The following is a 24,667-nucleotide window of genomic DNA, read 5'->3' as shown; positions in this document are numbered from 1 at the left end:
CAAATTGCTAGTTGGGAACCCATTACTAAAAGAAGTTGTTGGCTCAACGGCAATGAAGGAACCTTGATTCAGCGCTCATGTTCTTGACACACGATCAATTCCCCTTGGGGTCTTTTTGTCCAAATTTGCATATTAGTTCATTTTACTTGGAACCCACAAGCTTAAAATCCTGAATCCACCTCTGGTTGCAAATTGTTACTACACTACCTATGATTTATATTAAAATTGATGACATATATAATTACATGCGATCAATGTGAAATGTTCTTGTCTTTATTGTAATAGGTGAAATAATTTTGTGACCAACTTGTAATGTTTAGATTAATAGCGAACGACTTGTATTATTGCATTGATATTAGTATTTATATCAATGATGACGTAATCATTTTGTTAAATATTCATTTAAATGCCAACAACGATAAGTTTCAAGAATTAATTCATCAATTTTCAAGATAATTTCGTCTAAACCGTAGGTTGCTTACGGTAGTCACTTCTAATTATTTGATAAAGTATTCTGGTCTAGTGGCTATGTGTGACTCTTTTTAGTTCTTAGTAACTAACATGTTGAGATTAATAGCAAACGACTTGTATTATTTCATTGATACTTGGGTTTATATCAATAACGATGTTATCATTTCGTTAAATATTCATTTAAATGCCAACAACGATAAGTTTCAAAAATTAATTCATCAATTTTCAAGATAATTTCGTCTATACCGTAAGTTACTTACAGGAATTGTAGTCACTTCTTATAACCTGATAAAAAATTCTGGTCTAGTGGCTATGTGTGACTCTTCAGTTTATAGTGGCTAAAATGTGACCTGAATAAGATTCTAATAACTGTTTCTGGTAATGTCGTCTTCTTCCTTTGGTGAACAACTGCTGTAATTTGATCTAAAACCACGTCAAATCTTTGACCAAATTTCTTTAAATTTCAGATATGAACTCCCCTCGATGTTTCGGTTCTTTTGAGATATCACCCACTCGAAATAAAACTCGTTTACGGTAATCCAAACTTTGAACACATTGACAGTTGCTACATTCCATATAATAATTAATTCTTGCAAGTATATATATATATATATATATATATATATATATATATATATATATATATATATATATATATATATATATATATATATATATATATATATATCGAGAGTTTAGTAGAAACTATAGAATGCTAAAAAATCTAGCATAGACTTTGAATAAGATTCTACTAAACTGATTTCGACGGTGTTGTCTTCTTCTTTTGGACGAACAACTGCTGTAATTTGATCTGAAACCATGTCAAATCTTAACCAAATTGCTTCAAATTTCAGATATGAATTCCCCTCTGTAATACCCCAATTTTTTTTTAAAAAAAATTAATACTTGAATTTTCGATTGATCATGTCTTTATAGTAAGGATATATTTACTTCGCACTCCCTGTGTGAATTTGGCGATATATGAAAATTGCTTACTCTAGATTGTGTTAATATTTACAAGGAAGTTTCGAGATGTTGTTATGTTTACCACTTGTCATCCTCTTGATAAATTTATTATGAAATACAATAGATATAGATAAGTTTGGGTAGCCTTTTTTTTTAAAAAAAAATTTTCATCCTTATCCAAAGTAGCATGTATACCTTTTTGGCTCATATCCTCTCCACCGCCCCTAATTTCGTTTTCTCCAAGAAAATAAACCCCCAAAACCCCTCTCCACTCATCAAATTCTCCCACTAAATCAATCATCAAGGCTTGTTGTGGTTGAGCCACAAACAACTCCACACGATTGAGGTAAGTTTAGAACCCGTTTTTGAACTAGATAGTTGTTAGCGTTTTTAGCATATTTACTTGTATAAAATTTAGACCTACAACTTTCGTTCATGCTCCAAAACCTAATTTTTCTTGTGTTTACTCGAATAGGGGTGATGTGCTGCCCAGATTTCTGTTTCGCAAACCCTACACGTACTACTGATAGTATTTTGAGCATATCTTGTAGTACAAAACTACTGTAGGAGTAATTTAAATTTCTCTGAAACCCCAAGACATATATCTACAACTTTCATTAAGGACACAAAGTCTATTTTTTCCGTTTACCCCTTTGAATCTGAGCCACAATACAAGACAGTAGTACTGTCCAGAATTTCTATTTTGATAGTTTAAGGTGATTTTCACTGATATCATGTTTAGTTTCGACGTGCTGAAACCATTGAACTTAAATAGATATATGATTGTGTATTTAAGGTATATATACTCTTGTACAAGCTAAGAGGAATTGTTTGACGAAGTGGGCTTTCGTTGGTCTATGGCGTAGGCGATTTGAACTCCTCGAGTTGTGGTAGAACTTGTTGTATGGTAAAACGCCAAGGTTTGTGTATAAACTTAAACTTGGAATATCTTTACTTGCTGGAATTCTAAAGTATCTTGATAAGTTGTCTCCTTCTTCTTCATCTTATATCATTGTATGGTTATTAGCTCAAGTATTGCAAAATATTCGCTAAATCACCCACTTGTACGAATTGCTTGATCATTTTGCATTCTTGTTAGGACTTTGTCCTTCTTGTTGCGGTGGCTTTGTCACTGATATCGGCATGCCTCTTGATTCGGATCTTGCCCATCTTGACTTTGGATTTACATTTCGTCTTGATGATGGACTTTTGTCCATTTTCAAGTTTGAGTGGAAAGCCACTTTCAACATGGTTCTGGACTCTCTTGATTATTGGGTGACGACCCTTCTTGATTTAGGGCTTCGGTCCATCTTGATATTGATTGTGCTTGGTGTGATGGCATGACGAACATATTGGGCAAAATTGGTTATTTGACAAACTCCCTTGCATTGATTTATAAGCTTTCTTGACACTTGAGCCTTCGAATATTGATTTCGACATTTGGAAACTCTTCAAGATTTTGATATTTGATACTTTGATATACTTGTTTACTTGATTTATTATTATCTAATTGAGCTACCTACGACGGATAAGGGAATTGGAGAATCTAATGGCTCCAAGCCCAAAGTTTATACGCCAATAAACTTTATGCTTAGCGATAGTTGTTTTCTATCGTAGGTAATGTGCGGGACGAGATTTGAAGATGGCCATTTGGAGTAGACTTTTTTGGGAGCTTTAGTGAAGATCACATTTGCATATGCATGTAGGTCTTGAAAAATTTTGGGGACTTGTACATGATCCATATGTCACACTTATGCATGTAATTTTGGAGGCTTGTTGGACCACAAGACCATAAGCTTGTAACTTGAACTCGGTAACTTGTTTTGCTGTTTTCAGGTGTGCTTTTAACCCAAGTCATGCCATGTACTGGTTTTACATTTTGTGTTGTAATTATGTACCAAGGAGGAGACTAGTTTTCGTTTGATGTTCACACGTTTGAAATTCGTGTATATTATGAACCTGCAGTAGTGTTGATTGGAAAATATAATTTCAAAATGAAGTTTCTTAAATGTGTTGACTATTTGAGGAAGGCTTTACCATTTTAAATTGACACTCTGATATTGTATTTCATCTAAGAAATTTTTCGGAGTGTATAATGGAAAAAAAAATGCTGCACTTTCAACCCTTTTTCGCATGGGCCTATTGACGCTATTAAATATTTTTGTGAATATCTTTTGGCATAAATTTCTTCTAAACGTTGTAAGTGTAAAATTAACTTTTGTTTCGTAAGTGGTATCCTCCCAAAGGGGATGCTACACCCTCGACGTTTCAGTTGTTTTGAGATATCCCCATTCGAAATAAAACTCGTTTACGGTAATCCAAACTTTGAATACATTGATAGCTGCTACATTCCATATAATAACTAATTCTTCCAAGTTATTAGAATATATATATATATAGCCAATGCAGAAGTTTAGTAGAAACTATAGAATGCTCAAAAATCTGACATAGACCTGAATAAGATTCTACTAAATTGTTTCTGGCAGTGTTGTCTTCTTCCTTTGAAAGAACAACTGCTGTAATTTGATCTGAAGTCATGTCAAATCTTAACCAAATTGCCTCAAATTTTAGATATGAACTCCCCTATATGTTCCTGTTCTTTTGATAAATCACCCACTCGAAATAAAGCTCGTTTGCGGGAATCCGAACTTTGAACAATAGTATTTTTCAACCTTGAGAGTTGCAATAAATCAATCAAAAATCATATCAAATCTCAACGAAATTGCTTCAAATTTCAGATATGAAATATCCTCGATGTTGCGGTTTTTTTGATGTATCACCCACTCAAAACGGAGCTTGTTTGCGGTAACCAACATTTTTTAATTAGAGCTTTGAATCTTTGTTAATGGCCTTCAATGGCTTCCAGCTCCTTCTTCACGTTTTTCAGCAACCAAAATGTATATATACTTCAAGTTTAGCTTTCAACGACACTCACACACATAGAAGATGAAGGAATGAGAGAAATTATTTCGGAGAAGAAGAACATGAAAGAAGAAAGAGATCAAAAAGAAAGAGAAATAGAAAGGGACTTTTTTGAAAAGTTTAAAAACTTAACCCGAAGTTTTAAAAGTACAAAGAAGCCCCATGTGTTTGCTAATCAATGGTTAGTAATTTCTGGACCAAATATAAATGAAAAAGAAAATGGAATCCCCGCCACTTCGATTTTTTTTTTAAGGTTCTGATAACTAAATCTTCCGAGCTTCTAACCATACAAAAACAACTATTCTCTCAAAATATTTATAAAACCATATAGAAGTCGTTTCAAAATAAACGAAAGTTAAATGAATCGAGTCCTTAATAGTAAACATATTATTATAACCAAATAAATAAAAAGATCTCTTGAAAAGAAAAACAAAGGAGATTTGAGTCGACTAAAGTGGTTTATGATTTTTTTTTTTTCCTGAAGCTTTTTAAGGCCCCATTTGGATATAAGTTTTCTTCTTATAAAAAATAAAATATTATTTCGTTAGGCATTTAGATGATTTTTTTTGGTTAAATTTTTGAAGATTTACTTTTTAAAATAGGTTTTTCAAGTGATTTTTTTTTCACGTACAAAACTCCAAGTTTTAAATTCTCTTTTTCAACTTCAAATTTAAATTCAAATTTAAATGTACTTTTTTCCAAATATAATGTCCAAATACCTACTCCCTCTATTTACTTTTACTTGTCACGTTTCGCTTTTCGACAGTCAATTTGACTAGTCTTCGGAGCTAAATCGAATTGGATTCATTCAATATTATGTTCGAAAACTTTACGAAATATACTCTAAGTTGTAATTCTTTTCATATTAATCTGATAAATAAATACATATTAAAATATTGATCAAAATTTATGTAATTTAGCTCTCAGGGAGGGAAAAGTGAAAAGTAAAACTGAACGAAGAGAGTACTTAATTAACTAAACCCATCGTCAAAAGATGTGACACAGTGGATGATGCTGTTCTTCCCTTAATAAAAGATTTCAAGTTCGAGCCCTGGTAGGAAAAAAATCTTGATAGGGAGCGCCTCCCAATGGCCCTGCACCAGGAGCAGATTTAGAGGGTGCTGAGAGTGTTCACCCTCGATAAAAAATTACAGTATATATAGAGGATATATTTTCTATGTTTATCTAATAAATATATTAATATTTGAATACCCTAAACAAATATAAAAGGTTATACAAAAGTTAGCTCAATGGTACAAAGTGTTTAAAATTATCCTTTTATAAGTGTTATTGGTTCATTCCCGTCCTTAACTCCCAAGAAACTACTCATAAAGCAGTGCCCCTCGCTCTTCCACTCTAATATGGCTGCACCCAAAAACAACGTTAGTTATTCAACCTTTTCGAATGACTATCGACATAGTATGGTGGCCGAATGTAAGCTTAGAATGGTTGGAAAGTTCTTTAAACCAAAACCAAAAATGACTAAAATCCGTGTTAGTTTCAGGGCAAAAGTCCCTCTTAAAGGGGTAGTCAAGATGAAGTCTTATGATGATCTACATGTGTTTCTTGATTTTACTAATGAAGAGGATTATGATTCTGTTTTGTGGAAAGAAAAGGTTGTTGTTGCTGGTGCACTCATGGAGGTTTCTAGGTGGACCCCGCAATTTCCTGATCAAGTTGTGAGTGCTTGTTTTTTTGTTAATTGTGTTTGTTTGATCATTCAGTTATGATATTAGATATAGGTTTTATCTACAACTTATTGTGTGTTTCCCTGTCTGGTATGAGGAAAACCACTTATTTTCTAGTATTCGGTAAGTAAACGGAAAATTTAATCTAAAAATATTTATATATAATCTAGACAAACGGTATGTGGGGCACTAGAAGGGTGAGTAGTGGCAATTACCTTTTATCACAAATCAAAATTTTATATTATAAATGCATTGTATAATGACTGGACCTTGGAATAGATTGGAGAGCCCGATAGGAAATCTAAGCAGTTGTGGAAGGGGGAAAAACATACTTTATTATGTGGGGATGGTGGGGGTGAGAGGTGGGGCAGGGGTAGGGGATGGGTGGGAGGTTGGGTGTGTGGGGCGGTAGTTGGGTTTTGCCGAGTTAGGGATAACGGGGGTGAGGATGGAGAGTAGAGAATCAGCATGTAGTGTCACTTATTCTCCTACTTCCAACTGGGATGCCATTATCTTGAATTTAGAGAAACTACTAGTTTTCCTAAAAATAATATTTTTCAAAATACTTCGACCAACCAATTATGGGAAAGCTGGAACCGTTTTCTGAAAAATTTATTCCTTCATACCAAATACACCTTCCATTGAACCTATTTGATTGGACAAGATGTTAAACATGTCACTATATTTGTCTGCTTATGTTACAAGACTTCTGAAACTTGTGGTTTTACATATGACATAACATTTGTTTTGCTATGAGAAATTATCATTAAAGGTAAAATGAGAAGTTTAAGTTAAATTGTTTCCATATTTAAAAAGTGTTATTCTTTGTTGAACAAACTAGAAAGGAAATATGATTACAACAATTTGAAAGGAGGGAAAAAAACATTTGTTTTAAGCAATGAAGGATAAAGTATTGTTGGTCCCAAGTAAAGTACCCCATGTCATAAAGGAGATTTTTTTTTAAAAAGGCACACATGAGATCGAAACCTATGACCTAAAGCAATTTTTGAACCATCTTTGCCACTTTACTTTTTCCTTATATGAGGAGTAATTATAGCCTTTGCTTGGAAATATTAAATTGCAATTATAGGAGATGCTGGACCAAAGAACTGTTTATGTCTGAGCTTTAGTATTTACCATTGTTGCACTATCTTTGGGGTGAAAATTCGGATCTTGGATTTTAGTTATTGGCACCATTAGTGTAGTTTATATGCTGTATTAGACAATTGCATATACTGCTATTGTACTGCCTAGCTTTTGCTTTCTTTGGAGATTTCAGCATTGAGCTTGACTGCAAAAGGTTTCCTTATGCAGAAAGACGGTAATTATTGGGAAAATATGAAATATTTTGTAGTAATGCAATATAGAAATCTATCAACAAAAAGGTTAATGTAATATAGAAGAAGTAAATGTTGTTAAATTAGATGTCATTCTTGTGGTACTTGCCTAAAATGAAAAGATCTAAAAAGTTAAAAAATCAAGTGAAAGAGAAAATTGACTGTGCTGGGATAAATTTTAAGGCTGTAGTCTTTGTCAACCAGTTTGAGCGGAAGCTCTTGGTTGACAGCTTTATTTTGAGTTCCAAGAAGGTTGGCGAAAATTCTTGTCCTTGTTGCCTCTTGAAGAAAGTGAATTGTGTATCGATGTAATTTTTCATGGTTACCTTGTAATGCAGAGAGAAACGTTTGGTATTATGGAGCTAGGTAATACCAAAAGAGATGAGCATATTGGTAGCAGAAATGAGTACGGGACAAAGAAGTCAGAAGCAGTACCTGAAAATCCACACATACAGAAAGATGTTTTGTATATTTCTGATTCAGTAGATTGTGTTCCTGAAGTAACTCATTCTTATTCCGAGGACAGAATTGCAAGTCATGTCAATTGTGAAACCTCTGAAATAAATTCTTCCATGGAAATTAGTTGCACTGGGTTTAGTGGCCTTTCACCTGCTCCAAATGGGATTGCTGGAAGAATTCCTTCTGTTATGTATGATAGTTCATCAAGGTGTTCAACAGACTTAGTTCCTTCAGTGATTATGAATAGGGGGCCTTTAAGAGGGACTTGTTTGAACCACAACAACAAAAAGTCATATAGCAGGTAACCTTTTTCTGCCATTCATTTTGGCATCCAGATTTGAATGTCTCTTGATGATGTCTGTGGTGGTTCTAATTCCTGGTGCTTTAACTTTTTAGAGGGTGGAATTATGGAAGCAAGTTAAATAGTGAAGCAGCTGAATGGCGGCCTTGTAAAGCACTTAGTCAGCCATTATATGCTCTTCCAATTGTCGAACACCATGAGAATCAGAAATCAAGACCTCCGATGGAAGTGCAATATTCGACCTATACGGGATACCCAACAGTAACCTCTTCAGAGAACCACCGTAAAAGCTTAGTCCCCAAGTATAAGCTCACTTTGATTGGGAATTTCTTCCATAGGAGGCCAAAAATGAAAGAAATCCGAGTTGATTTCAGTGCAAAGAATCCTCTGAACGGCCAGGTGAAGATTAGGGCTTGCACTTGTCGACAAATATTACTTTGTTTCACCAATGAAGAGGATTACTACACTATTTTGTACAAGAAATCACTCTTCGTTGCTGGTGCCGTCATGCTGATTTCCTGGTCCCCAGATTTCCACCATGAAGGAGTGAGTACTTTAAACCCAGTTTGGTTACATCTACCGTTTTTATAATGGCACTTCTTCGAATGGGAAGCTCTGTCATAACTGGTGGCTCCCATGAGAAAAGCTTTGTCTTTTGCATGTCTATGGTTTTTGATTTTGCATAGATATGATATCTGATTTGTTTTTATTTACAGTTTATCACACATGTTTGTGTGAGGATAGCAAGGCAGTGTTCAGCAAGAGGTTTTGTCTAGTAGAAGACTTACTACATCTTTACGCCACCTCTGTTACCTCTTACAGATTGCTGAATTTTCAGATGGAGTGTGCTACTTTTTCCACTGAGAAGTGCAGCAGTAGTTAAATTTGTGTATCCCTCATGCACAATGAACTGTTAGATATTAAGCTTCTGTTTTATCAGCTATTTTGGGTACAGGGGGCAAAAGTTTCTTGTTTGGAATTCCTTTTTGTCCGAATCAGGTTTGTGGGAAATACCAAACTAAGGAGCTCTCAGTGTCTGCGCTCGCTTTTGGTATAATATCTTTGGTTTGGATATTTTGTTTCAATTTCTTCTTTAAAAGCTAATATACCACCAGGCATAGGTACCTTGGTGGCTTTTAATTAATACTAAAAAAAAAACTCTAATAAGAAAGCACAGGGGGGCCGGCCTTATCTTGCTGTCCTAATGAGCGATCATAGTTAGCTTATTAGCTTTAATTGTTGGCATCATAGTGTAATTTCTGTGCGGTTTTCGACAATTGTACATGCTGCTGTTGTACTTCCTAGCTATTGCTTTTATATAACTTTTTTATCATTAAGCCTGACTGATTTAAAAAAACTGCTTATGCAGAAACAAAATATTCATCTTGATGTTAATCGGGATACAGACACCTCTAAACTGCATCCTTCTATAGCAACACAAAATATGATTGCAAGAAGAAGTCCTTATGTTATGGATTACAGTTCATCAACGTGTTCCACATACTCAATTCCCCCGGTTGTTACGGATGGGCCTTACAGGGTGACTTCTACGAACCATAAAAATAAGGTAAGAAAAGCTTTTACTCTTCGTCATTTCCTTAATGTCGGTGTATAGTAATCTGTGGCAAGCTTAGTATCCTGTCATCTTTATATTCATGCGAGGAATATAATATATCCTGAAATATTGGAGAACGGCCATGTATTTTACTGTTATGCATGCTTGTTCTTCTTTTGTTTATGTGTAAATTAAGCCTTCCCCATTTACAAAGTTAAGAGGAAAAAAGTTATTTTCCAATGACTTCCAACTTTTATATGACGTTGCTTTCTTTTTTATGCAGGAAATAGTAGTTTCACATAGAGAAAGACCTTCCTTGGAGCTGCCAAATACAAGTTTTCCTCCTAGAAGCCCTCCAAGAAGTATAGGGTCTGCCATTCAGTCGATGTCCAAGTTATCGATCTCAGATAGCTCCAAGCTGACTCAGAAATCAGTTACCTCGGTCAATTCAGCTGAAACTGATGTTTTATTGAATGCTGATCCTCATAAAGCCATAGTGCCAAAAGCCATGGATAAGCCCTTAGTGCAGTCAGTAAGTGTAGCTGGTCGGTTGTGCCCTGATCCTTCAACAGCTACAGACATTTATGTTCCTCAGTCTTATCCGAATGGAATTGTGGGGAGTCCTATTTTTGGAAGAAACGAACAAGCTGGCCGTGGAAGCACCTTTCCCAACCCTAGCCGAGCCCTGGATCAGCACATTCTTGCTCAGCCAAATATGACTGCCAGGATAGCACAACTACAACCACCATCAACAACCTCAGTAAGTGACACTACCAGCTCAATCCGATACGGGGAATGTCTCAAGAATCATGCTGCAAGCATGGGAGGGCATGCTGTCGACGGATGTGGAGAATTCACGCCAAGTGGAGAAGAAGGGACCCCTGGAGCTCTGAAATGTGCTGCTTGTAATTGCCACCGAAATTTTCACAAGAAAGAGATCGACGACCACCGACAGATGGCCGGCATTGGATCACATTCTACGTTCAATCAACCGAGAAATAATAGCAGTAGCGACGATATACACAACCAACCCCTGATTTCTCTTCCCACACAGCAGCTGCAGCAGTATAGCTCTTCTCCTAATTCAGTGGTTAACTCTTCACAGTCTTATCCTCAACCACCCTCGCCGATATCTGGTTCAGTATTTTTACAACAGGGCTCGGAAAAAATAGAACCTGGTTTAGTTCGACCAAGCTACTCAAATGAAATGTTGAATCATGACACCAGGCAGAATGGTCAGGAATGGGAGTATTCCAGGAGGGACAGCAGCAGGAATATATCACGAGATCATCCTTCAATACGAAATGAAAGTTGGAATGTTGACATGTTCAAGCCTTTAAACAACAGAACCCCTGATCACATTTCATCTGAGTTTCCAGCCTGCATGTCTAGGTGCCAGTCCCAGAGTGTCTTTGCCAATGAATTTCCACATCTTGACATCATTAACAACTTGTTACGTGAAGAGCATTTTACTGGACGGACTTTGATGACCAACTCAGGCTTTCAGAGTTTGAACAATGGAACAAACCATCTGAGTGGGCATTTCACTTACCCAAGCGATATTGGGATGTTTACAGGTTTAGATCCCTCAACAAGTTCTTGTAGGCCTGAGCGTAATCTCTCTGGTCTTTAGATTTGGAGTGATTCTGCTCTTCTTTATTACCTTTTATATACATGAAAAATGCTAAGTATATTAGTATTTCATTAGCGCTGAAGTATGTTAATAGCTCCTTTTGGCAATGTGATGATGGCAATACTACTTTGTCATTTTGATTGGTCAGTGGTAATGGTAATACTGTTTATGGGATAAAGGTATCCTGTTGTGCTGGTTGAAGGATTTTCAAGACTATGAGACCAAGAAAGAAATCGACTGTGAGTCGATTGTTCCTTCATGCTAGTTTATTGCATTTTATTTGGTCAAAAGCTTATATTTGAGATTTGCATACAGCTTATTATGGTTCGTCATATCTACATTGCTATTGTTCGATGGTCTTTTTTACCCCTTCGGTAATCTAACCTTATTGCACTATACCAGTTTGCTTTGCTAAGAAAAATCCTGTTTGCGTTGCTAAGAAAATGAGACTGCAGCAGTAATAGGCGTCTCACATTTTTGCAGATTTCTTTCAGAGTTTGCAAATTCAACAGTTTGGCTAATTGCTTTACTGTGTCGAGTAGTACCAATTTTCGAGTATGGTTTCTCCTAAAGTTGCAGTAATTGAAGCAATAGATAAAAATATATTATGATTGTCAGTATATTATACTATGTTAAATTATGTGCCCGTCTTATTTAAGAATTTAAGCGGCTAGTAGTGTGACAGTTTTATCTACTTAATTACAATGAGAATATACGTATATATATTTGATGTATGGCAGTGAGATTGAACTCGGGACATTTTCCTAACAATATCACGTTGAGTTACTCAATATATCTTCAACTCGCTCCTTAAGGTACATCATTTCTTTTTCTTGAATCAAGCATGTTACCATATTTTCGTGGATGGGCTATAATGGCGAGGGACTCGAACGAACTTAAGACATTTGTCTGCTATGATATGCTGTGTTGAATTGTATGATCATCTCATTGATGTCTGCTGTGATATACCGCGTTGTGACCGCATTGAATTATATGATCATCTCGTTTAAAAACTTTAATGGTTAAGCAAGAGATGCTGTTTATTTAATAAAATGTCTAACGTTTGACCAGGCGGAGCTTTGACTTGATCATGTCAATCTATACATAGATGTATTATACAACATAAAAGAGAATGACTATTTGTAATATATAAGCCACACTTTTTTCATTTTATCTTGAAATAGTAGAAGTACATGAAGTTACTATAGAACTCCACTGATCTATTTCATTGTTGTGGCTGCTTATTCTAAATCTGCCACAGAAGTACTAATTAATAATTAACCCATCGTGGGAGTTTTTACAACAATGACGTTCCAGTCAACAACCAGAAAAACTCGACCACATACATAATTAAATGGCCTAACCATACCAGGGAATAAAAGCTGAATTTTGGCTATCGGATTTTCATTCTCAATAATTTTGATAGCAATCTCTGCTGGCTGTCCCACAAGTTCTGGCCATGATTGCTTACCTATATTTGATTCAAAAACATTATATACTTAGAGAGTTTTAAGTTGTAGTAAAAAAGAATTTAACCATTAATCAAAGTCATTTATAACTTAAAGCAGTTACAAGTAAATTTCTATTTTATACTTTGAATCTCCTTAGTAAAAGTCTTGATTTCGCCAATGCTTATAATGTAACGATCTTTTGCATTATCACTCTAGCTTAACATGTGATAGCATGTTAGTTACCATTTTTAATAGATTATTTCCTTAATGTTTATGCTATATACATACACATAAAAAATAATTTTAACCTTATATATGCGGTGTAACTTTCGGGCAAAGGGGGTCCAGATGAACCCAGGGGCGGAGCTAGGTAGGGTCCAGGAGTTCATCCGAACCCCCTTCGACGGAAAATTACACTGTTTATACATGGTTAAAATTATTTTTTATGTATATATAGTAGATGTTGAACCCCCTTTGACTTCTTCGTGCGTTTATTTCTTCAAATTCGGAACCCCCTTAATGAAAATTCTAGCTCCTCCACTGGATGAACCCCCTTGCGCCCCTTTAGCTTTGGCCGGACTATAAGTATATATAAATTAAATTCTTACTGATAATGTAGCTTTGAAAAATACAATAAACTTTGAAACAAGAGGATGATATTTGTATTTTTGCCCAACATAATATTGGTATGAAATGAGTTTAAATTGAGTAACACGATGAGTGCGAATTCATATATTCGACCTCAATTTATTTGACACCGAGGTATAATATTGTTGTTACTCGAAACTATAATATTATAAGAAGAAGAAGAAGAAAGAGTAGAAGAGCAGAAGAGCAAACCTGGGCACACTATTGGAAAGTCATCAAGTGCTTCTACTTGGTTTTCTTTTGCCAGTGGAAGTCGCAAAACTTCTATCTCATCAGTCATTTTGAATACCAGATCTCGTGCCATAAGAGGTTGAAAAACTGTAATTAAAATAAATAATTCACAAAATAATTAATTACTGATTTGAGAGACCTTTGTCCCGTATTAGTTGTCACGTTTCTCTTTCAGAAATTATAAATACGAAGTTTTTTTTAAAAAAAAAAAACTAATTTACCCTTATCTCTCTCTCTTAATAAACAAGGTTAAGCCAATCTTATTAGTATTTGAACACAATTATAACATCAACCAATAATCACTTATCTGAACTCTTGAAGTTTCAAATTTATGTGCTATGTAATCAAATATTTTTTACTTTCTAGAACGATGAACACTGAGGATAAAATGAGAAAAAATTTAATTAAAGCAATCTTGATTTTATAAAATGACAGGTACTTTTTTGACAACTAATATGAATAGAGGGAGTAGTTAAAAACTAAAAATATGCAAGACGGGAGAATTACATAATTTACAGAATAATGTAACGTACGTGATGCAAGAAGCAAGAAAGCAACCACGTGAGATAATTTGACCATAGGCTTTCCCTCCATTGTCTTAATTAATTGCTTTCAAGAATATACTAAGATATAAAACCAATTTGTGGCGCGTTAAAGCTCATGGTTCCACAAGGATATTTATAGAGAGTACCTCACATTCTTCAAAAAAAAATAAAAAATTGTTGTACTGTAGTGTCCAATAATTGATTGGATATTAATTCTCAAGGATTTATAATTTAAAGTATCAAGGGTTTTTATCATGTAAAAGGTGGGAAAATTTTGGAAAATGACATAAGACACGTTTTGTTTTATTGCTGTCCTTCTCAATGCATAATTGACAAGGAACAAGGCATTGAAAACGGAAAGATACATTGCATTAGCAAAGAAACAAAAGAACACGACAAGGAAAAACAATATAAAAGAAAATTAAAAAAAAGAGATACTAGCAAAAGTAAAGATACTATGGTCCCCTGGCTATGAAATGTTTTTATTCGTGAATCATTTTGTCAATTATTATAGACGGATAGAATTTGAACTGCTATAATTTTAAATTTTACAATGCTAACGTAAGTATTAATAATGTCTAAATTTAAAATTTGAACACATTTAATGAATTTTAAACACAAATACAAAATTAATTAGAATAAATCTACTGGAATTAGCGGAAGCCGTAAGTTGCCTTTTATCTCCGCCCCCTGTTAGTAGAACACTTAAAAATGTGGTTTAGCACTTGATGTTTGTAGCTCTTTTTGCCTTTTAATTTAATCACTTGCATTAAGTTCGAACGTAGTTTTCGACAACCATGTACTCTTCAGACTAATTTATTAATTGGTGAATGCAAAATACTCGATATAAATCATTTGATTTTTTTCTTAGATTTAGTTTCACAACTTTTTTTTTTTTTTTGTGTCATCAACCATGGGCAATCTAAACTTTCTATCCTTTATATACATAGAATAATAAATTGCTTTTTTGTCCCATTTGCAACCTTTAGTACGTAAAATGGACCGCCCTAATGAGTTAAAAAAAAGGTGGTGATGATAAATAATAAGTAAATCGAGCACTGCTAGTGCATACGGAGCCACACTTTAGGGTGTGTTTGGTGCGAAGGAAAATGTACTGCATGGAATTTTTTTTTTTAAAATTATATTTCTTGAAAAATAAGTGATTTTTATTAGTTTGAAGTTTGCTTCAAGTAATTAAGCAGAAGAAATAGTACTGCCCCAGCAGTACATATATAGTCATTTGGTTGACTATCCACAACCTTTCCGCTGCCACCTTGTACACAACTTCTATCGCCAAGAAGCACCCCATAGAAGTTTCTGGATGTCATATTCTTGCCAGTGTAGTCCTTAGGCACGCCACCATATGTTACACCTCGGAAAATTTTTGTGTTGTTCATATCGTAAGTTGGTCGATGTAAGCTCGGGAATGAGACCATCCGTGAAAAACGATAGAAAAAAATTGAGTCCCTAAAATAATTTCCGCGGATGACAGTAACGAGGAATGAACAGTGACGAGGTGAACAGTAACGCGGAATGAACAGTGACGATCAGAAAATTAAAATCGGGAAAACCCTCATTTTTTTCACTATTCCTACCTCTCTCTAAACTCTCCCAAACCCTCCTAAAAGTTCTCTAAACCTTCCAAGTTGAATTCCTCCAAATCAAATCAAGATTTCATCTTAGGAATTGGAAACTAGTTAGGAAAGGATTATGGTATTTGGTGCCTGATGTGTGGCTAATTGTTGAAGCTTGGAGCTAGGATTTTAGTTGAGTTTTCTAGGCAATAAGGTATGTAATATACTCTACTCTTGTTAATTAAGTTATTCATGGGAGAATTCCCTAGTTTAAAGTGAAGGGAATTATGTTATGAAGGCATAGATTAGTTGGTTGATATCGTTGCCTTGAGGTTTGTTTTTGATTGGAACTTTGGAGAGATTTCTATTTGCTTATATTGCTATATGAGGTTGTTGGTTTGGTTGATGATGTTGTGTCTATTGTGGACTGTTTTGGGGTTATGTTCTTGTGGTAATTTATGGCTGGAAATTGATGGAATAACTTGGACATTCTATTATTGATGTTGCTATTATTGTTTTGGTATTGATTTAAATTGGAGGGGAAGCGAAATATATAGGAAAAGTGTTGCCCAATTTTTCTGAAAATTGTAGTTTTGTTGTTGTTGTTTGTTGGACTGTTTTGAAGATGTAAATATGGTTTCTAATTGCTGGAAATTATGGAATATAACCTGACTATATTGTGGCTATTGTTGTTAAGATTAGTCGTGAAAAAGAAATGGACTGTTTAGTGAAAAAGAAAACATGTAAAAACTAGGACACAGAAGTGAAGGTTGAAGAGTTAAAATAAATGGACTGTTTAGAGATTATCTTTATGATGTTTTGGGTGGAAAAGGATATGGTAAACATAAGTATAATGTTATGAAGGGTATGAACTGAATTATGAAAGAAGACTTGGGTTCGAATTGCGCTTTATTATTCGTTAAACGAGCTTGCCGTTCAATATGATTCTCAAAGTAATAGAAGAGGTTTATATTGGATTATATTATAGTTGTTGCTATTGTTGGTTGTTGTTTTTGTTGTTAGGCTATTGATGACCTTTGGTTTCTTTTGGGATGTAGTATAAACAGGGGAAATGCTGCCCGTTTTTTCGTAGGTTATAAGATTAGTGAAATACGATAGTCATGACCTTATATGTTGACGATGATATCATTTCACTTATTGTAGACGCAAGAGGATTATCTTAAGTTTGGTTGTGGATTGAGAAGGAGATTATCCAGGTATGTTAAGGCTATCCTTTCTTTCATTTTAGCATGATCCTTATGATATGAACGAACGAACGTATGAATAGACTTCCATATTACTCTACTCTTAGAAGCATTAGGAGTACTCTAATCTTTGATGTTCCTGTACCTCTTTTATGATTATTCCTTCGTTCACGCAGTGTCTTGAGATTACGTATGTTGATGATGTTAGCTCAAAGATATTTATTGGAGGTAGCACGACTTTATGTCACTCCGAGAGTTCTAGTTATTCATCTTATTTATGCATTGCATTTATTTATACATATGCACATTGACCCATGACCAGAAGGCGTTATATACGCGTCTATTATATGTTTATGGGGTATGGGGAAAGGGATAGGCATTATATACGCGTATATTATATGTATATGGGGTATGGGGAAAGGGATAGGCATTATATACGTATTACCACCTGATCAGTTGGTACACAGTGATGATGATGATATATGGATCGGGTCGTACGTTCCTCGGCACTATTATATGATATATGGATCGGGCCGTACGTTCTTCGGCACTAAAATATGGCATATGGATTGGGCTGTACGTTCCACAACACTGACAGTTATATTATGACCTATGCATATCATACGCCCTCAGAGGAACTTTCAGTTATACAGAGTATATAGATATTTACAGATGTTAGTCATAGATGCATTCAGATATTCATATTAGCTTTCATGTTTCAGAAGTCTCTCATATTTCTTATGTACTTGATGTTCTTATGCCTTACATACTCAGTACATTATTCGTACTGACTCCCCTATTGCCTGGGGAGGCTGCGTTTCATGCCCGCAAGTCTGCAGATACAGGTTAGTGATCCATCTAGTAGGATGTCAGCTCAGCGGTTAAGATTGTTGCACTCCACTTGCTTTGGAGATGCCAGGGGTCAACATGATTATATATGCATAGGTATGGCGGGGCCTTGTCTCAGCCACGTTATGTTATGTTTTCCAGTAGAGGCTTGTAGACAAGCATGTACGACGATAATGTTCGATCCCCGTTGTTTCATATATTGCCACGCGTACGATCATAAGCCTTGTTAGCTCATATAGTAAGTTCAACATCCATATAGATGAGTCTTTCAGACTATTTAATACAAACACGTTTTCCTTATGAGTCTATTGAGTATCATATGATGGCCCTCCTGGCCCACCTATGTTTATGTTGATATCACATATGTATGTCAGATGGTGCTTGACTAGTACGGTCAGGTGCCCGTTATGGCTCTCTAGTTTGGGTCGTGACAAAGATAGACATCAATGCCATCAGAATGATTGATTATAATATCGGGTCTTGGATTCCATACATGCTGGGCTATGTTATCGTGCATAAACACAATAATGTTTTCTTCCTTTAGTCCTCCTCTTTTCAATAGCTGGAAAGCATGGCACATATCTACCTGATGGCGATAATCATCGTACCAAGTACTGCTAGCCACAAGAATTGCCCACTGCACGTAGCCGCTGTCATCCCGCTCATTCTTTGCTGGAGCATCCCTTTGACTTACAGAACATATACTTTTGTGGGATAATGAAGCACCATGTGATGCTAGCATACCGCTGAACCCCCATATTTTCATCCCACCCTTTCCTGGAGCATCTCTTTGACCTGTAGAACATATACTTCTATGGGATAATAAAGCACCATGTGATGCTGGCATACCGCTGAACCCCTATATTTTCATCCCACCCTTGTCTGGAGCATCTTTTTGACCTGCATAACATATACTTCTGTGGGATAATGAAGCACCATGTGCTGTTGGCATACCGCTGAACCCCCATCTTTTCATCCCACCCTTTCCTGGAGCATCTTTTTGATCTGCAGAACATATACTTTTGTGGGATAATGAAACACCATGTGATGCGGGCATACCGCTGAACCCCCATCTTTTCATCCCACCCTGAAAACCATTCCATCTTCAAATAACGGTAACATTGACATACTGGGCCGGAACAAAATGGTGGACACTTATGCAAGCACTGAAGGTTCTGTATTGGGTTTCTTTAACTCTGGATGATAAGAGGAGGCAGAGATGAGAAATAAGGCTTCTTGCATTTGCCATTGAGGATGCGCCCGCCATTGAGCTGCTTTCTCCTAGAAGTGGCGAAGCGAGATGAGCCCTAGAAGAGGAGAAGTATATATATGTAATCTAGGAAAGCACTATATATGAAGTTGAGGGTGAGATGGGGAATGGAGGTATAGCGACAGACTCTAGAGTTGAAGGGTTTCAAGTTGAGCAGGACTAAGACAGAGTACTTAGAGTGCAAGTTCAGTGATGTGAGTCAGGTAGAGGACAATGACGTGCAGCTGGATACTTAGGTCATCCCGAAAAGAAAAAAAAGTTTCAAGTACCTGGGGTCGATCATCCAAGGGAATGGCGAGATTGATGACGATGTCACACATCGTATTGGAGTGGAATGGATGAAATGGAAGCTCGCATCAGGGGTGTTGTGCGATAAAAAGGAGCCGTCTTTACTAAAAGAAAAGTTCTACAAAGCGGTGGTTAGACTGACTATGTTGTATGGGACAAGATATCTTTGGCCGCGCTAAGAAAGCTCATGTCCGTAAAATGAAGGTAGCAGAGATGCAGATTCTGAGATGGATGTGCGGGCATACCAGGAGAGATAGGATTCGGAATGACGTGCATAAACACAATCATGTTTTCTTTCTTTAGTCCTCCTCGTTTCAATAGCTGGAAAGCATGGCACACATCTGCCTGATGACGATAACCATCGTACCAAGTACTGTCAGCCATAAGAATTGCCCACTGCACGTAGCCGCTGTCATCCCGCTCATTCTTTCCTGGAGCATCTCTTTAACCTGCAAAACATATACTTATATGGGATAATGAAGCACCATGTGTTGTTGGCATACCGCTGAACCCCCATCTTTTCATCCCACCCTTTCCTGGAGCATCTCTTTGACCTGCAGAACATATACTTCTGTGGGATAATAAAGCACCATGTGATGCTGGCATACCGCTGAACCCCCATCTTTTCATCTCACCCTTTCCGGGAGCATCTCTCTGACCGGCAGAACATATACTTCTGTGGGATAATGAAGCACCATGTGCTGTTGGCATACCGCTGAACCCCCATCTTTTCATCCCACCCTTTCCTGGAGCAACTCTTTGACCTAGAGAACATATACTTCTGTGGGATAATGAAGCACCATGTGATGTTGGCATACCACTGAACCCCCATCTTTTCATCCCACCCTGAAAACCATTCCATCTTCTAATAACAGTAACATCCACATACTGGGCCGGAACAAAATGGTGGACACTTATGCAAGCACTGAAGGTTCTGTACTGGGTTTCTTTAACTGTGGATGATAAGAGGAGGCGAAGATGAGAAATAAGGCTTCTCGCGTTCGCCATTGAGGATGTGCCCGCCATTGAGCTACTTTCTCCAAGAAGTGGCGAAGCGAGATAAGCCCAAGAAGAGGAGAAGTATATATATGTAATCTAGGAAAGCACTACATATGAAGTTGAGGGTGAGATGGGGAATGGAAGTTTGGCGACAGACTCTAGAGTTGAAGGGTTTCAAGTTGAGCAGACTAAGACAAGTACTTAGAGTGTAAGTTCGGATGTGAGTCGAGTGTAGAGGACAAGGACGTGCAGCTAGATACTTAGGTCATCACGAAGAAAGAAAGTTTCAAGTACTTGGGTCGATCATCTAAGGAAATAGCGTGATTAACGACGATGTCACACATCCTATTGGAGCGGGATGGATGAAATGGAAGCTCGCATCGAGGGAGTTGTGCGATAAAAAGGTGTCGCCTTTACTAAAGAGAAAGTTCTACAAAGCAGTGATTAGACCGACTATGTTGTATGGGATAGTGTGCTGGCCAGTTAAGAAAGCTCATGTCCAGAAAATGAAGGTAGCAGAGATGCGGATGCTGAGATGGATGTGCGGGCATACCATGAGAGATAGGATTCGGAATGACGTGCATAAATACAATAAAGTTTTCTTCCTTTAGTCCTCCTCTTTTCAATAGCTGGAAAGCATGGCACACATCTGCCTGATGGCAATAATCATCATACCAAGTACTGCCAGCCACATGAATTTCCCACTGCACGCAGCCGCTGTCATCCCGCTCATTCTTTCATAGAACATCTCTTTGACCTACAGAACGTATACTTCTGCGGGATAATGAAGCACCATGTGATGCTGGCATACCGCTGAACCCCCATCTTTTTATCCCACCCTTTCTTGGAGCATCTCTTTGACCTGTAGAACATATACTTCTGTGGGATAATGAAGCACCATGTGATACTATCATACCGCTGAACCCCCATCTTTTCATCCCACCCTTTCCTGGAGCATCTCTTTGACGTGCAGAACATATACTTATATGGGATAATGAAGCACCATGTGCTGTTGGCATACCGCTGAACCCCCATCTTTTCATCCCACCCTTTCCTGGAGCATCTCTTTGACCTACAGAACATATACTTCTGTGGGATAATAAAGCACCATGTGATGCTGGTAAATCGCTGAACCCCTATCTTTTCATCCCACCTTTTCTTGGAGCATCTCTTTGACCTGCAGAACATATACTTTTGTGGGATAATGAAGCACCATGTGCTGTTGGCATACCGCTAAACCCCCATCTTTTCATCCCACCCTTTCCTGGAGCATCTCTTTGACCTGCAGAACATATACTTCTGTGGGATAATGAAGCCCCATGTGATGCTGGCATACTGCTGAACCCTCATCTTTTCATCCCACCTTGAAAACCATTCCATCTTCTAATAACGGTAACATCGACATACTGGGCCGGAACAAAATGGTGGACACTTATGCAAGCACTGAAGGTTCTGTACTGGGTTTCTTTAATTGTGGATGATAAGAGGAGGCGGAGATGAGAAATAAGGATGCGCCGCGTTCGCCATCGTGCGCCCGCCATTGAGTTGCTTTCTCCTAGAAGTGGCGAAGTGAGATAAGCCTTGGAAGAGGAGAAGTATATATATGTAATCTAGGAAAGCACTATATATGAAGTTGAGGGTGAGATGGGGAATAGAGGTTTGGCGACAGACACTAGAGTTGAAGGGTTTCAAGTTGAGCAGGACTAAGACAGAGTACTTAGAGTGCAAGTTCAGTGATGTGAGTTAGGTAGAGGACAAGGCCGTGCAGCTGGATACTCAGTTCATCCCGAAGAAAGAAAGTTTCAAGGATCTGGGGTCGATCACCCAAGGGAATGGCGAGATTGATAACGATGTCACACATCATATTGGAGCGATATGGATAAAATAGAAGCTCGTATCGGGGGTGTTGTGCGATAAAAAGGTGCCGTCTTTACTAAAAGGAAAGTTTTACAAAGCGGTGGTTAGACCGACTATGCTGTATGGGATGGTATATTGGCCAGTTAAGAAAGCTCATGTCCAGAAAATGAAGGTAGCAGAGATGCGGATGCTGAGATGGATGTGCGGGCATACCATGAGAGATAGGATTCGGAATGACGTGCATAAACACAATAATGTTTTCTTCCTTTAGTCCTCCTCTTTTCAATAGCTGGAAAGCATGGCACACATCTTCCTGATGGCGATAATCATCGTACCAAGTACTGCCAGCCACATGAATTGCCCACTGCACGTAGCCGTTGTCATCCCGCTCATTCTTTCCTGGAACATCTCTTTGACCTACAGAACATATACTTTTGTGGGATAATGAAGCACCATGTGATCTTTGGCATACCGAACCCCATCTTTTCATCCCACCCTTTCCTGGAGCATCTCTTTGACTTGTAGAACATATACTTTTGTGGGATAATGAAGCACCATGTGATGCTGGCATACTGCTGAACCCCCATGTTTTCATCCCACCCTTTCCTAGAGCATCTCTTTGACCTACAGAATATATACTTCTGTGGGATAATGAAGCACTATGTGCTGTTGGCATACCGCTGAACCCCCATCTTTTCATCCCACCCTTTCCTGGAGCATCTCTTTGACCTGCAGAACATATACTTCTGTGGGATAATGAAGAACCATGTGATGTTGGCATACCGCTGAACCCCCATCTTTTCATCCCACCCTGAAAACCATTCCATCTTCTAATAACGGTAATATCTACATACTGGGCCGGAACAAAATGGTGAACACTTATGCAAGCACTGAAGGTTCTGTACTGGGTTTCTTTAACTGTGGATGATAAAAGGAGGCGGAGATGAGAAATAAGGCTTCTCGCTTTCGCCATTGAGAATGCGCCCGCCATTGTGCTGCTTTCTCCTAGATGTGGCGAAGCGAGATAAGCCCTAGAAGTGAAGAAGTATATATATATATGTAATCTAGGAACGCACTATATATGAAGTTGAGGGTGAGATGGGGAATGGAGGTTTGGCGACGGACTCTAGAGTTGAAGGGTTTCAAGTTAAGCAGGACTAAGACAGAGTACTTAGAGTGCAAGTTCAGTGATGTGAGTCAGGTGGAGGACAAGGACGTGCAGCTAGATACTCTGGTCATCCCGAAGAAAGAAAGTTTCAAGTAAGTGGGGTCGATCATCCAAGGGAATGGCGAGATTGATGACGATGTCATACATCTTATTGGAGCGGGATGGATGAAATGGAAGCTCGGTTCGGATGAAATGTGTTCAACTAACCACCCTTCATTCTATCTTGCTACACCACTGGCACCATGTAGCAGCGTAGGGCTTATTCATGGAAAACGCTCCCTAGCAGAGAATCTTTCATTCTTAGGACTCGAACTCGAGATCTCTAATTAATCATGGAGGGGTTTCACGTACATCTTATGATATCTTTTGGTGGTAATAATTGTAATTATTATTTAAATATAAGTAAAAATATGCATGAGATGGGCGAATTAAGGGGCTAATTAACGTACGTGATGCAAGAAGCATGATAGCAACCACGTGAGATAATTTGACCATAGTCTTTCCCTCCATTGCCTTAATTGCTTTGAAGAATATACAAAGAAATAAAACCAAATTGTGATGTGTTAAGACTCATCGGTTTCATAGGGATACTTATAGACAGTCGGCACCTCAGTTACGTGCGATATTTGTACTCTTCTTTGAGCAACCCACTAAAAATGTTTTTTCTTCAAAATACATGTGTCCAATTTATTGTAGAATATTTCATCAGATACTGGCATTATCTCACCACTATAGTTTTTTTTTTTTTTTTTTTTGATAATTAAGGCATATTTTTGGATAACTCCGATGTATAGGGTGACAAATTAGTCCATCAAAATATGACTAGCTCAACCAGTTTAATTTTGGGCCAGTCTTATTGGCTCAGCCATTTTGATGGAGAAATTGCACGATTTGTCCTTCAAATGGGTTTGTCTTTAATTTTTGCCCTTCAAATGGGCTGGTTGATACCGTCCAAATCCACTCCTCAAAGAGAAAGTGTACACGATCGTATGCAATATAATTTACCCAATTATGAGTCGGGGTCGATCCCACAGGGAACAATATACTAGGCGATTTAAATAAGTAAGGAATTATCACCAACTATGCTAAGTAAATACATTTTTAATATTTGATTTTTGTTTTAACAACTAATAAAGATAAAACTAACTAAAAAGTGGGTAAAATGATTAATGGCCATAAGTATGGATACAAAGGAAATTACGCTCAAGTAACGATCCAATGTATTTTATGATTTTACAACTAAGCGTGAG

General features: G+C 37.2%; 3 protein-coding genes across 5 annotated transcripts; 1 reads left to right on the top strand and 2 right to left on the bottom strand.

Moving 5' to 3' along the window:
* Positions 1-5,650: 5,650 nt before the first annotated feature.
* Positions 5,651-11,439, top strand: LOC132061268 (uncharacterized). Its single transcript, XM_059454114.1, has 4 exons — positions 5,651-6,038; positions 7,723-8,144; positions 8,240-8,690; positions 9,983-11,439. Exons 1-4 carry the CDS (start codon positions 5,721-5,723, stop codon positions 11,330-11,332), a joined length of 2,541 nt encoding a protein of 846 aa, XP_059310097.1. The 5' UTR covers positions 5,651-5,720; the 3' UTR covers positions 11,333-11,439.
* Positions 11,440-12,459: 1,020 nt separating this feature from the next.
* On the bottom strand, positions 12,460-24,085 carry LOC132068534 (proteinase inhibitor I-B-like). Of its 2 annotated transcripts, none has more exons than XM_059462259.1 (3): positions 23,867-24,085; positions 13,624-13,749; positions 12,460-12,803 (listed from the first exon to the last, which is right to left on the bottom strand). In XM_059462259.1, exons 1-3 carry the CDS (start codon positions 23,925-23,927, stop codon positions 12,610-12,612), a joined length of 381 nt encoding a protein of 126 aa, XP_059318242.1. In that variant the 5' UTR covers positions 23,928-24,085; the 3' UTR covers positions 12,460-12,609. The 2 variants fall into 2 exon arrangements, with proteins under 2 accessions (XP_059318242.1, XP_059318173.1); XM_059462190.1 differs by lacking the exon at positions 23,867-24,085 and adding an exon at positions 14,196-14,353.
* On the bottom strand, positions 21,971-23,594 carry LOC132068130 (uncharacterized). 2 transcript variants are annotated; one of them, XM_059461649.1, is made up of 2 exons: positions 22,769-23,594; positions 21,971-22,666 (listed from the first exon to the last, which is right to left on the bottom strand). In XM_059461649.1, exons 1-2 carry the CDS (start codon positions 23,238-23,240, stop codon positions 22,326-22,328), a joined length of 813 nt encoding a protein of 270 aa, XP_059317632.1. In that variant the 5' UTR covers positions 23,241-23,594; the 3' UTR covers positions 21,971-22,325. The 2 variants fall into 2 exon arrangements, with proteins under 2 accessions (XP_059317632.1, XP_059317704.1); XM_059461721.1 differs by having other exon boundaries at positions 22,979-23,589.
* Positions 24,086-24,667: the final 582 nt, after the last annotated feature.

The sequence above is a fragment of the Lycium ferocissimum genome, chromosome 1 (assembly GCF_029784015.1).
Source record: "Lycium ferocissimum isolate CSIRO_LF1 chromosome 1, AGI_CSIRO_Lferr_CH_V1, whole genome shotgun sequence".
Lineage (NCBI taxonomy): Eukaryota > Viridiplantae > Streptophyta > Magnoliopsida > Solanales > Solanaceae > Lycium > Lycium ferocissimum.
Note: the sequence above shows the minus strand (reverse complement) of the source record. Positions and strands in the feature narration are given on the sequence as shown.